At 44.5% G+C, this 14633-nt stretch overlaps 1 protein-coding gene across 2 annotated transcripts in view; it reads left to right on the top strand.

Moving 5' to 3' along the window:
- The window catches only part of TTC12 (tetratricopeptide repeat domain 12), a 46423-nt gene that overhangs the window by 27566 nt on the left and 4224 nt on the right, over positions 1-14633 (top strand). For both annotated transcript variants that reach the window (XM_082661175.1, XM_082661174.1), the window contains 5 exons: positions 4109-4201; positions 5274-5334; positions 6109-6246; positions 6704-6802; positions 7278-7346. In XM_082661175.1, the coding sequence (XP_082517301.1) occupies positions 4109-4201; positions 5274-5334; positions 6109-6246; positions 6704-6802; positions 7278-7346 (460 nt within the window). The remainder of the gene's footprint in view (positions 1-4108; positions 4202-5273; positions 5335-6108; positions 6247-6703; positions 6803-7277; positions 7347-14633) is intronic.

The following is a 14633-nucleotide window of genomic DNA, read 5'->3' as shown; positions in this document are numbered from 1 at the left end:
TTTCTTCATTTATTCCTGTTTTAGGTAATACTATCCGATTTTGCATATCCTTAAACCCTTTCTGGAGCAAGGTAGGGTATAAGTAAATAAAACACATTTCAAATACTGTTACATGTAGGTCTTTCCGAGGCTTAAGGTGATAGGAATGGAATGCTTCTCTTTCCTAAGTAAACTTTTTTTTAAAATGGCTGAAGCACAGTGATTCTGCCGAGTGCTTTTCCTTCGAAAGATTATTAGTTCGAATATGTGAAATTGCCGCTTTTTATGTCACAAAAGGCTGCACGTTGGCAATTTCATGTGGTTCAACCGAAAAGAAATAGTAGCAGTGATTCTACCTTTGCTTTATAAATGCTTCCTATGTAACCTAAAAACAGAAGTTGGCTTCCGATTCTGTTCACTATCATGTCATTGGGAGGGAGGCAAGATAAGTGTCATTACCCCGTTTCACAGATGGGGCAGGAGAAAGTGCAGCTAGTGACTCGGGGCATCTCAGCCAGCTGTGTCCCAGGCCTTGGAGCCTCTCTCCTACTCTCTGTTCCCCAAAAGGAAAGCAATCAAATATGAAGCTGTGTCACACCTTCTTGGACCACAGCGAGGCCTCTGGGGCTGGTCCCATGTCAGTGAGGAAGTCCATGTGCGCTGAGGACAGGATAAGCCTTGGCTGTGACTCTCCCCTTCTCAGCCCAGCTCAGCAGCCCCATGGCTCACAGGAAAGGCCTTGGCAGCCCCCAAAGCTCAACCTACACAGGCAAACGGATCGTTAGCAGAGTTAAATCCTCAAAAGCGCATTTCACATTTCAAATGACTCTGCAGTCATTTCCTCAATACCTTCATCATATGTTTTTTCATTTGGTTTTGGTCTCTTTGAGTAAATGTAGCTATAGTTATCATAAGCTTTCTCCCCAGCTATCTTTGAATTGCTTGAGTTTCATTTGAACTTTTCCAGTGTCTTGACATTTGTGATCATCTTGTGTAGTCCTGCCTACTTTCCTTAGACAGTCAAAGAAACCTCAGTTTGTTACCTGTGTGCCCACTCTTCTCGTTAATGTCCATCTCCAGTTAAACCAGAAAGAGATGGAACATGTTCTCTGAAATGAAATGAGATAGTCTGAAACAGGACAGGGCTGCACACAGGTTCCATGACCCTCACATTCCTCCCCAAATGAGAAAGGGAAGGGACAAATGTGCAAGGACAGGAGCCGAGTGAGGGCCAGTATCCCTTTGTGAAAAGCTCTGGGGTTTTAGATTCAAGCAGTCAGGAGCCCACATCCCCTGCTTGTCTCTTTCTACTTGTGTGACCCAGGAAAGCTGCTTAGTCTTGAAGTGCCTGGTATCTCATCTGTATCACAGACTTATGGTGAAGCTTCAGAGACGTGATACCCGTATGCTAGGTAAAATTTTTTCTGCTGCATTTGACAGATTACTTGGCCAAGAGAACTGGTCTTGTTTTTCTCACATAACAAAAAGACTAAAGATGGTAACAGCTGGTTTGGTGGTTTAACGATGGCAGGGTTAACGTCTCTGTCCTTCTCTTGACCTTTCCCTCATGGTCACACAAGGCTGCTGCAACTCCAAGCATCACATCCCTCTTTAAGACAGGTTAGTACCAACTGGGTCTGTCCCTTTTATCAAGAGGAGCTACTGCTTTTGTTTCTCTTTGGTCAGAATTGTGTCACATGCCACCCTGGTGGGGAAGATGGTTCCAGCTTCTGTGGTAGAGGCAGGCAGGATAGAATGCAACTCTCCCACATCCCAGTGTTTGACATGTCTGAAGACATCAATGTTTTCCAGGTCAAGCATCCTGGTTTCCTCAACCGTTCCTCAGGTAGTTCGACTTCCAGACCCCTCCCAGAACAAGCTGCTAAATAAACCCAGTACATAAATGTGGGTGACTGGAGGCTGTACTCCTGAATCTAAGAGCCCAGTTTGATGGGCTCTTTTCTGTCTTTATCTCCTGTTACAGCCTGATGGCATCTGGTCCTAATGATATCATTCTTCCTGGCCCTACTCCCACTCCCTGCTGTTCCTTCTCGGCTCCCTTTGCAAGCCCCCTTTATGCTGTCATCTTTCCACGTCAGGGACCGCAAGATCCTACCCTTGGCCCTCTTCTTATCCATGGCCCTAATTATCATGTCTAAGTCTCCCTCTCACATGTTACAAGGAAACATCCTTCTGCAACTCGGCACCTTCATCGCAACGTCACAAGTATCATAAACTTAGCGTTTCAAAAGCGGTTCTTCAAACCAGAGCCTCTAGCTGAATTTTCTGTCTTCACAGATAGCATTTCCATCCACCCCGTCACCTAGGCCAGAATCCTGAGAGCTCCCTGGTTGGCTCCTGCCCACATCCCTGAGAAAATGGTACTTGTCAGTCCTATCTCCTCCGCATCTCCTGGATTCATTTCCTCTGGCTCTCCTGCACCGTCTCCCATCATTACTTCTAGGTCATTGTGAGGCCTCTTTCTTCTCAACTGTGCCTCTTACTCTGCCCCGTCTCAGCGCAGTCCCTTAACCTTTATTGTCTGGAAAACCCCGGTTCTCCCCCCGTTGGATTCCCTGGTTCCTGTACTACCTGCTCTGATCCACCTGCAGCACACCACCAAAGGGATTTGTCCCAAATGCACATCTGTCCTGTTACTTTCCTGCTTAAAATGCCGTAATTACTCTACTGCCTCTAAGACTAGTTCTTGAATTTCTGAGAAATATAGCGCTTAGGAGTCACCTGGGGGCTTTATTAGAATACAGCTTCCTGGGGCCTCCTCTAGCTCAGAGACTGAGAGGGGCTCAAGAGCCTTCAGCCCTCCCCATACACCCCCACCAAGCAAGTCGTCCACTGCCCACACTCGGGACACAGGCTAACAGGGGAAAGTACACACATTCCAGAAGGCCCGCCGTGACCCAGGCTGGCTCTGCCCAGCTCCCCAGCCTCGCAGCTCTCTGTCCTCCCCGCTCCCTAAGCACTAGCTGTGAGGAACCGCTAGCAGTCCCCAAGTGTGCCTCTGCGATTTATGCCTCATCACCTTTGAGACGGCTGTGTGCTCTGCCTCAGATGCTCTGCTCCTGTCCCCACGTGCCTGACGCTGGCCTACAAGCTCCTTGGAGCTGGGGCCTTGTCTTGCTTCATCCCTGTGGCTCCAGAGCCTACCACGTCACCTGGCACGTAATGCCAGTAAGTGTTGTTGACTGAACGGACAAAGGGACACGTAGCCAATGCTGCACTTTCAAGTGATGCGGAAATGTCACCCTCATCTCCATCCTCCCACAGCTCTTGCCGGGGGGACTCTGTGCCCACTTGATATGTGTCTGTTTCTAACCTATCATCTGACACACGTCCCTGTACGAGACAGGAGCTCAGTACTGTGTCCCAGCACTGAGCACGACACTCAGCACGCTGTAGGTGCTTGGTGTGGGTTTGCTGGATGGACAAATGCCTTCTGCTCTCATTGTCCTGGTGCCGGTCAGTCTGTTAAGGCAGCCTGAGACTGCATTAGCTTTTCGGCAGCTGCACCGGACTGTTTGCTCGTATACCAGGTTTGCCACTGGCTAAAAACTTGTAAGTTTTTTTCACATGAGTCAGGTATAAACCAGGTCTCCCAATTCTGTTACTTAAACAGAATTTCCAGCTCTAAGTGAAAGACTTTGAGTTTAACTCTCTGAAATTTCATCTGATATATTCAGCAACCTGTCAAAATCTCGTTAAATCTTGATTCCATCCCCCACTTCATTAGGGGGCCTTCCCACTTAGTCACCAGCAGATTAGTAAGGGTGCCATTTAGATGTCATTTGTGTGATTCAACTTGGCCAAGCCAGAGTCCCAGGGCAGAGGCACCAGAGATTCCTTCCAAGTCAGCATCTGATAATCAGTGAACTTTGGTTCAAACTGTTAATTCCCCTGGGCCCTCACGTAAAGTGGTAGAGCCATTCCCACGGGAGGGTGTCTGCCTCATTGGAGTGGGCAGGGGCTGGGCTTCCTGGTGGGCATGGTAAGGCCCTTTCAGCTTATTTCACTCAGGTGCTGACGCCTTCCTGGCCTCCATGCGAAGCCTCCTTGTTGGGGATGCTGTCGGCTGGAGGTCAGCCCACCCTGAGGGTGTTATGGATTTTTGCAGGTTGTTGGAAGCCCTTGTGTCGTTTCTTGATTTCTCAGATAAGAAGGCCAACTCAGCCATGGGACTGCTCACAGACTTGGCTCTGGAAGAAAGGTAATTTTTGTTTCCAGAAATTGACATTTCTTCTTCAACCTTTGTTGAACTGTCTGATCTTCCAAAACGTGCGGCACCGGCACACGGGAGGCTAGACCAACTGAGCATCACAAGATTCACTGCGTAGGACAGCTGATGTCTTCAGGGACCGTGGTCAGCCACTCCCGTTCCAGTCCCTCTAGGCGAAGGGGGCGACCCGGCCCTCAATGAGCTTGGAAGCAGTAACATACTTAGAACAGTAACTCTCCCAGCAAGCGAGTCTGCTATGCGGTGAGGTTTCTTCCCCTAATCAGTGCCTGATAGGAACTGCCTGGCAGACATGTGTTGATTAAATGAGAGAGAAAGAGAGGGAGAGAGGGAGGGGGAGGGAGGAGAAACACAGTAACAAAGTAGAGCCCTCCCGGGCCGCCAGTGGCAGTATGGGTAACCATCCCCCGCGCTATTTTATTTTTTCTTTGTTTAGCTGCTGCTGGGGAAGACAGTAAAGGTCTTAGATTTTCATAACTTTTCAGTTTTTTAAAAACTGCATCTTGTTTTGTTTTTAATTTCCTCATCAACTTTGGGGCGTCTTACTTAGGAACCGTCATACAATGAGAGAGAGCTGTTTGTGCTGGCAGCCGGCCATCAGCACGGGCTGGGAGGGTGTACTCGCCTCTCTAGCTGGTGGAGGTGTGTGTGCCTCGGGGCCCTCCTCACGGCCGTGACACGTAAACATGCTTACACCGTGTCTCCTGTTTGCACGGCGCACAGCGTGTAGACTCAGAGCAAGGGGAGGGCAGGGGTGGTGCTAAGTCAGTTCGGCAGAAACCTAAGGATTCCAGCAGCTTCTGCATGAGAGAGCCACCCTCTGAGATCTGTTGTTTAACATCAAAAGCAAGTCTCCAGGCTAAGAAAAAGTAAAGCCACATTACCTGCCCAGTGACGACCTTTTTTGGTTCCGAATGAATCATCCATGCAGGGGCAAATCACACGGGCCCAGGGTTGGACGGTCTGCTCCATCACCCAAGATGCTGTATTTATGTTTTAGTTTGCACGGGGTAGAAATAAATCATGGCTGATGTTCTCTCGACAGATTCCAGGTCTGGTTCCAGGCCAGCCTTCCAGATGTTCTCCTGGCACTGACGGGCGTGCTGGTGAGTAAGCCCTCGTTTTATCACCTGTGACAGACCCTTTTGGGAGCATGAGCCAGGCTGTTTCAACACAGTTTTCCCCCCAGAACTCCTGTTGCCTCTCAGGTTGTTGAATCATTTATTCACAGCTGGAATTTATACAAGTCTTGGTTGTTGAAACAGCTGCAGTGGGGGCAGGTGGAGATGGCATATGGGCAGAGCTGGTTACAGGGGAGGAAAGCCTGCCTGGGGGCTGCAGTAGGCAAAGATGGAGAGTTTGTCGGTCTCCATCAGTCTTCTTCTGAGCCAAGTCCCGTGCAACCCTGTCCCCTGAATGGCAGTCATCTTGGTCAGGAGGGCAGGTGTGGTGGTTGGAGCTGATGAGGGAGAAAATTGCCAGACTGGGAGTCCTCCAGGAGAGCGTGCTGTGACTAGACCTGTCCCCAGTGAGCCATAGAAGTTTCAGGGGACCTTAGAGGGCATACTGACACGCCAATATTTCACAGATGTGGAAATGGAAGGCCTGAGAAGGGACAGGACTTGTCCCAGTGCCCCCACCTAGTTGATGGAGCGACTGGGATTAAGCCCCAGGCCTCCCTATTCCAGGCCAAGGTGATTTGGGGTCTCCCCCTCTGTGTGCCTCCTTCCTTTCTGCCAGCGTGACCCCACCGATGTCCCCATGTGGCATAACGCTATCTGGTTCCCAGACATTTTGGTGAGTGAGGGATGCCCCTAGACATTATTCTGGCATCATTTGCCTGCTCTCTGCAGATTCGCTTTCTCTTCATCCCCTTTTAGAGGAGAGATCCCAAGGTCACCAACACCTCAGCTCTCTGCCGGTGTATTGCCATTATGGGAAACCTCAGCGCTGAGGCTGCCACCCGAAGACAGATGTCTGCCTCTGAAGAATTCAGGGACGCCTGCTTGGGCCTCATGGTATTTCAGCTTTTCTAGTCAAAGTTGGTCTTTTACCTGCTTTGAGGGCATTGGCTTCTTCTTCATTATCTGACTTTTCCAAAAATTCTGTTTGAGGGTGCTGGGGCCAGTGGCTTACCCCTTCTGTAACAGTAGGTTTGATGGGCAGCTGGCCTTACAGAGTCCTCCAGATCAAGTCTCTTCCACCCCAGAGATGTTCGAAGGGTTTTCTGTGGAGCTGGCTTGAGCACCCATTTCAACAGCTCCATCTGCAGCTTGAACCCAGGGCATACAACATATGACATGAGGCGCCACACACTCTGTGCTGTAAACCGGGCTCAGACCTTCCCACATCACTTAGGTTCATGACACTGACAATTTTAGGGAGTGTGAGTGATACTGAGACCATCGCCAAGGGGAACAGATGACCATGACAAGCTGCAGGAAGATCATTGATCACCTTGTTTTATTTCCAAAGGCCAAGTGTGAGGAGGACGTGGACCTGTTCAGAGAGGTCATGTATACCCTCCTGGGACTCATGATGAACTTGTGTCTTCAGTCCCCCTTTGTCTCTGAGGTACCGCATTCTTTTCTCTCTACCTTAACCCATTCTGTTGCAAAGAACTGTTCTCATTTCTGCAAAGAGGATAGAAGCACGGCAGTGCTTCTACACTGGCAATGGGAATGGGCAATGCTGGGCGGACGCTCTGTCCCTGAGCTGCCGAGGGATGGATGAGTCGCTCTGTCAGGTATTGATTCTGAAAACCAGTTGAGCATCCAGGGCGCTGAGCACGGTGCTAGGTTCTGCGTTTACAAAGTCAAATACGATGTGGTCCCTGCTCTCAAGGTGTCACCCTGTAGTTAGGGGAGTTGGACGTGGGAAGAAATGAGAGCGATAGAAGAAGATGTTGTGAAGGAAATGTGGACAGACATGGTGGTGGTGAGAGGGAGGGAGTGGAGAGTGGTCGGTTCTACTTGAGCGCTCAGAAGGAAGAGGCAGAGGACCATGACCAGGACAGGCAAACTCCTTCTCCTGCTCCTTGTTGTTGTAGGTTTGGGCCATGGAGGTGAGCCGGAAGTGCCTGTCTTTACTGAACAGCCAGGATGGAGGAATCCTCACAGTAAGCTTCTCCCAGGGAAATCCAGAAACAGCTTCCTTTGTTGTTCTCCTTTTGTTTTGTTTTGTTTTATTTTGAAGTCACCACACATTTCAGATTCTACTGATTCTCTGAGATATGAGGCAGATTATATACTCCTCAAAACAATGCCCATAGCACATAAATACCAAATTTGCCTATGGTTTCAGGGGATTTGGTGATACCCCCCACCAGTGCCCATCTGTGGAGGCCCTAGAGTCCAGGAACCCCAGTTAAGAATCCGTTTTCTGTAAACTGTGGCCCTTAACAGCTTATCCAAGGTAATCTGTCTGATTTGTCCTATATCAAGCCATCTCTGTGCAAATTGGACAGGCCAAATGATTTTATTTGGAATCTTTCTGCCATAGTCAAAAAAGCCAGACACATATTTTGAAGCCAGTGATTCTGGAGGTTGTTCATGCATAATGGTTTTAGCCCCCTTGGAGATATATGCTGGAATGGCTTTCTTCTGTTTCTGACATTTGGCTAAGAAAATTAAGAAGGCCTATGGTTAGCACAGTGTATCAGGAGGAGAATGTTGATATGATTCAAGAGGCTGTTTGCCATTATCCTGGGATGTGTTCTTCACTTGCATTAGGAATCACCCCAACTTTTATGCCTATTAGGTCAGGGCCCTAAACCTAGAGAAACAATTGGTGTCACATCCAGGGCAGGTCTGGGAAACCAGCCCTTCAAGGATCACAGCCTGGGCACAAGCCTCTTAGATAGCCTCATCCACCAGAGGGCAGACAGCAGAAGCAAGAAGAACTACAGTTCTGCAGCCTGTGGAATGAAAACCACATTCACAGAAAGATAAACAAAATGAAAAGTCAGAGGACTATGTACCAGATGAAGGAACGAAATGAAACCCCCGAAAAACAACTAAATGTAGTGGAGATAGGCAACCTTCCAGAAAATGAATTCAGAATGATGATAGTGAGGATGATCCAGGACCTTGCAAAAAGAATGGAGGCAAAGATCAAGAAGATGCAAGAAATGTTAAACAAAGACCTAGAAGAATCAAGGAACAAACACCAGAAGAATTAAAGAACAAACAGAGATGAACAATACAATAACTGAAATGAAAACTACACTAGAAGGAATCAATAGCAGAATAACTGAGGCAGAAGAACAGATAAGTGACCTGGAAGACAGAACGGTGGAATTCACTGCCATGGAACAAAATAAAGGAAAAAGAATGAAAAGAAATGAAGACATCCTAAGAGACCTCTGGGACAGCGTTCAATGCACCAACATTCACATTATAGGGGTCCCAGAAGGAGAAGAGAGAGAGAAAGGACCCGAGAAAATATTTGAAGAGATTATAGTCGGAAACTTCCCTAACATGGGAAAAGAAATAGCCACCCAAGTCCAGGAAGCGCAGAGAGTCCCATACAAGATAAACCCAAGGAGAAACACGTCGAGACACATAGTAATCAAACTGACAAAAATTAAAGGCAAAGAGAAACTATTGAAAGCAACAAGGGAAAAATGACAAATAACATACAAGGGAACTCCCATAAGATTAACAGCTGATTTCTCAGCAGAAACTCTACAGCCAGAAGGGAGTGGCATGATATACTTAAAGTGATGAAAAGGAAGAACCTAGAACCAAGATTACCCGGCAAGGATCTCATTCAGATTTCATGGAGAAATCAAAAGCTTCACAGACAAGCAAAAGCTAAGAGAATTCAGCACCGCCAAACCAGCTCTACAACAAATGCTAAAGGAACTTCTCGAAGTGGGAAACACAAGAGAAAAAAAGGACCTACAAAAAAAAAACCCATAACAATTAAGAAAATGGTAATAGGAACATACATATAGATAATTACCTTAAACGTGAATGGATTAAATGCTCCAACCAAGAGACACAGGCTCGCTGTATGGATACAAAAACAAGAGCCATATATATGCTGTCTACAAGAGACCCACTTCAGACCTAGGGACACATACAGACTGAAAGTGAGGGGATGGAAAAATATATTCCATGCAGATGGAAATCAAAAGAAAGCTGCAGTAGCAATACTCATATCAGATAAAATAGACTTTCAAATAAAGAATGTTACAAGAGACAAGGAAGGACACTACATAATGATCAAGGGATCAATCCGAGAAGAAGATATAACAATTATAAATATATATACACCCAACTTAGGAGAACCTCAATACATAAAGCAACTGCTAACAGCTATAAAAGAGGAAATCGACAGTAACACAGTAATAGTGGGGGACCTTAATACCCTACTTACACCAATGGACAGATCATCCAGACAGAAAATTAATAAGGAAACACAGTTTTAAATGACACAATAGACCAGATACGTTTAATTAATATTTATAGGACATTTCATCCAAAAACAGCAGATTACACTTTCTTCTCAAGTGCACACAGAAGATTCTCCAGGATAGATCACATCTTGGGTCACAAATCAAGCCTTGGTAAATTTAAGAAAATTGAAATCACATCAAGCATCTTTTCCAACCACAGTGCTATGAGATTAGAAATCAGTTACAGCGAAAGAAACATAAAAAACACAAACACATGGATGCTGAAAAATATGTTACTACATACCAAGAGATCACTGAAGAAATCAAAGAGGAAATAAAAAAATACCTAGAGACAAATTACAATGAAAACACAATAATCCAAAACCTATGGGATGCAGCAAAAGCAGTTCTAAGAGGGAAGTTTATAGCTATACAAGCCTACCTCAAGAAACGTCACAAATAAACAATCTACCTTTACACCTAAAGGAACTAGAGAAAGAAGAACAAAACCCAAAGTTAGTAGAAGGAAAGAAATCATAAAGATCAGAGCAGAAATAAATGAAATAGAAACAAAGAAAACAATAGCAAAGATCAATAAAACTAAAAGCTGGTTCTTTGAGAAGATAAACAAAATTGATAAACCTTTAGCCAGACTCATCAAGAAAAAGAGGGAGAGGGATCAAATCAATAAAATTAGAAATGAAAAAAGGAGAAATTACAGCAGACACCGCCGAAATACAAAGTATCCTAAGAGACTACTACAAGCCACTCTATGCCAATAAAATGGACAAGCTGGAAGAAATGGGCAAATTATTAGAAAGGTATAACCTTCCAAGGCTGAACCAGGAAGAAATAGTAAATATGAACAGACCAATCACAAGTAATGAAATTGAAACTGTGATTAAAAATCTTCCAACAAACAGAAGTCCAGGACCAGATGTCTTCACAGGTGAATTCTATCAAACATTTAGAGAAGAGCTAACACCCATCCTTCTCAAACTCTTCCAAAATATAGTAGAGGGAGGAACACTCCCAAACTCATTCTACGAGGCCACCATCACCCTGATACTAAAACCAGACAGAGATACTACATAAAAAGAAAATTACAGACCAGTATCACTGATGAATATAGATGCAAAAATCCTCAACAAAATGCTGGCAAACGGAATCTAACAACACATTTAAAGGATCGTAACACCATGACCAAGAGGGATTTATCCCAGGGATGCAAGGATTCTTCAATATACACAAATCAATCAATGTGATACACCATATTAACAAACTGAAGAATAAAAACCATATGATCATCTCAGAAAAAGCTTTTGACAAAATTCAACACCCATTTATGATAAAAACTCTCCAGAAAGTGGGCATATAGGGAACCTACCTCAAAACAATAAAAGCCATATAAGACAAACCCACAGAAAACATCGTTCTCAATGATGAAAAAGTGAAAGCATTTCCTCTAAGATCAGGAACAAGGCAAGAATGTCCACTCTCACCACTATTATTCAACATAGTTTTGGAAGTCCTAGCCACAGCAATCAGAGAAGAAAAAGAAATAAAAGGAATACAAATTGGAAAACAAGAAGAAAAACTGTCACTGTTTGCAGGTGACATGATACTATACATAAAGAATCATAAAGATGCCACCAGGAAACTACTAGAGCTAATCAATGACTTTGGTAAAGTTGCAGGATCCAAAATTAATGCACAGAAATCTCTTGCATTCCTATACACTAATGATGAAAAATCTGAAAGAGAAATTAAGGAAACAATCCCATTCACCATTGCAACAAAAAGAATAAAATACCTAGCAATAAACCTTCCTAAGGAGGTAAAAGACCTGTACTCAGAACACTGTAAGACACTGATGAAATAAATCAAAGATGACACAAACAGATGGAGAGATATACCATATTCTTGGATTGGAAGAATCAATATTTTGAAAATGACTCTACTACCCAAAGCAATCTACAGATTCAATGCAATCCCTATCAAATTACCAGTGGCATTTTTTACATAACTAGAACAAAAAATCTTAAAATTTGTGTGGAGACACAAAAGACCCCGAGTAGCCAAAGCAGTCTTGAGGGAAAAAAACAGAGCTGGAGGAATCAGACTCCATGACTTCAGATTATACTACAGAGCTACAGTAGTCAAGACAATATGGTGCCAGCACAGAAACAGAAATATAGATCAATGGAACAGGATAGGAAGTCCAGAGATAAACCCATGTACCTATGGTCACCTAATTTATGACAAAGGAGGCAAGAATATACAGTGGAAAAAAGACAGTCTCTTCAATAAGTGGTGCTGGCAAAACTGGACAGCAACATGTAAAAGAAGGAAATTAGAAGACTCCCTAACACCCTACACAAAAATAAACTTAAAATGGATTAAAGACGTAAATGTAAGACCGGACACTATAAAACTCTTAGAGGAAAACACAGGAAGAACACTCTTTGACCTAAATCACAGCAAGATCTTTTTTGAACCACCTCCTAGAGTCATGGAAGTAAAAACAAAAATAAACAAATGGGACCTAATAGGACTAATAAAAGCTTTTGCACATCAAAGGAAACTATAAACAAAACAAAAAGACAGCCCTCAGAATGGGAGAAAATATTTGCAAATGAATCAACAGACAAATGATTAATCTCAAAAAAAAATATCAACAGCTCATGCAGCTCAATATTAAACAAACAACCCAATCAACAAATGGGCAGAAGACCTAAATGGACATTTCTCCAAAGAAGACATACAGATGGCCAAGAAGCACATGAAAAGCTGCTCAACATCACTAATTATTAGAGAAATGCAAATCAAAACTACGAGGCATCACCTCACACTGGTTAGAATGGGCATCATCAGAAAATCTACAAACAACAAATGCTGGAGAGGGTGTGGAGAAAAGGGAACCCTCTTGTACTGTTGGTGGGTATGTAAATTGATACAGCCACTATGGAGAACAGTATGGAGGTTCCTTAAAAAACTAAAAATAGAACTACCATATGCCCCAGCAATCCCACTACTGGGCATATACCCTGAGAAAACCATAATTCAAAAAGACACATGCACCCCAATGTTCATTGCAGCACTATTTACAATAGTCAGGTCATGGAAGCAACCTAAATGCCCATCGACAGACTAATGGATAAAGGAGATGTGGTACATATATACAGTGGAATATTACTCAGCCGTAAAACGGGACGAAATTGGGTCATTTGTAGAGACGTGGATGGATCTAGAGACTGTCATACAGAGTGAAGTAAGTCAGAAAGAGAAAAACAAATGTCGTATATTAACGCTTATATGTGGAATCTAGAAAAATGGTACAGGTGAACTGGTTTGCAAGGCAGAAATTGAGACACAGATGTAGAGAACAAACATATGGACACCAAGCGGGGGACGTGAAGGGGGGATGGTGGTGGGCTGAACTGGGAAATTGGGATTGACGTATATACACTAATATGTATAAAATAGATAACTAATGAGAACCTGCTGTATTAAACTGTTTTTTAGAAAAAAAAAAAAAGGATCATAGCCAGGGGACTGGTTCCCGGGTTGTAAAAACCTTCCAAGTAGACCCAGCATATCCTGTTTGTGGCCAGCAAGCCCACAGCTTCTCTGAAGTCAATCCAGACTTACAGGGCAAAGCTGTTTAACCTGGGCTCCAGGAAGATGTGGTAGGTCTTCAGGTTCCCTGGAACCCCCAGCAATTGTATAGAAAACTCTGAGTGTATGTGCATTTTCATGGGCCTGGAGAGCACCACAGCTTTCATCAGATCCTCAAAAATGATACACGACCCCAAAAGTGGTAAGCACCAGTGTTCTTGGGTACTTGGGTCTAAAGCTGGGCCTGCACTCGTTACACACTGGCCCTTCAAGGACTCTGGGGTAGATGTCCCCAGGACTCTGCTTGGCCACAGCTAGGTGGGTGCTCACCAGCTTGTTGAGCAGGGCAGTAGCCTTAGCAGGGAACCCGGTCCTTTAATACTGTGCTCTCTCTACTGCCTTGGGCCTGAAAAGAGAGCTGTACTGTCAGCTGTAGTCACATCCTAGCCCCTGTAGGAAGCAGATTAGGGAAACAAGATAGGTGGTATGATAATACACAGGTTTGTCCATTCTTGCTCTGGAGACATCATTAAAATGAGACTAAAGACATTAGGGGGGAAAAAAGGCAGAAACGCACACTGACAAAGTGAACAGGCAAGAGGTCACCAAAGGGTAAGTTATTTTAGCTAGTTTCTGGAAGATGGAGAACAGCTGCCAGACTGGTAATTAATGCGGCAGGGCTAAAGAAGCCTTCGTGTAGAGGACAGACGAGGGGAGCCCAGCTGGGGGGTAGCGGGTCTGTCTTGCAGCTCCATGGAGAAGATCGAGAATTCAAACCGCCAGCTACAGCAGAGGACAGAAGTAAGAGATGGGGGGACTGCATCTGGCAGCCAGGCATCTATTCCTCAGGCATAGAATGAGCCATTTTTCCCTAAAGGAATTGAAAGACCAGAGAAAAAAGTTTTGCTTTCTAGTATTTGAGAGTGCCACCTCTCCACCTGTCAGTGGATAAACTTCCCATAAACATAGTGTACCCAAACATACTGCTTTTTTCATGAATGTGACTGGAGAGCTAAGGGTAGATCTCACCAGGCATATCAGGAAAGCCATTCGAATAAATAGACAAAGCAAGGTAAGCAGAAAATTTTACTCTCAAAAAAGAGAGATGAAGTAGAAAACAGAAGAAAAAATAACTATCACTCGTGTCTTCAGAAAGATTCAAGATAGTGTTATGGCCATAAAATGGTAACAGAACTACTTTTTTAAAAATCAGAACTGGAAAATAAAATCAGTGAAGTCTCCCAGAAAATAGAATAAAAAGACAAAGATTTAGAAAAGATAAAGGAAAAGCTAAAAGTCCCAGAGGATCCATCCAGGAAGTCCACCATCTAATAAGGGCCCTGTTGATATCAGAGCCCCACGGGTGATACAGGGCAGGACTTTCTT

This window comes from Grampus griseus (assembly GCF_964374135.1).
Source record: "Grampus griseus genome assembly, chromosome: 8".
Classification (NCBI taxonomy): domain Eukaryota; kingdom Metazoa; phylum Chordata; class Mammalia; order Artiodactyla; family Delphinidae; genus Grampus; species Grampus griseus.
The sequence above is the reverse complement of the archived record's forward strand: the minus strand, read 5'-3'. Positions and strand labels throughout refer to the sequence as shown.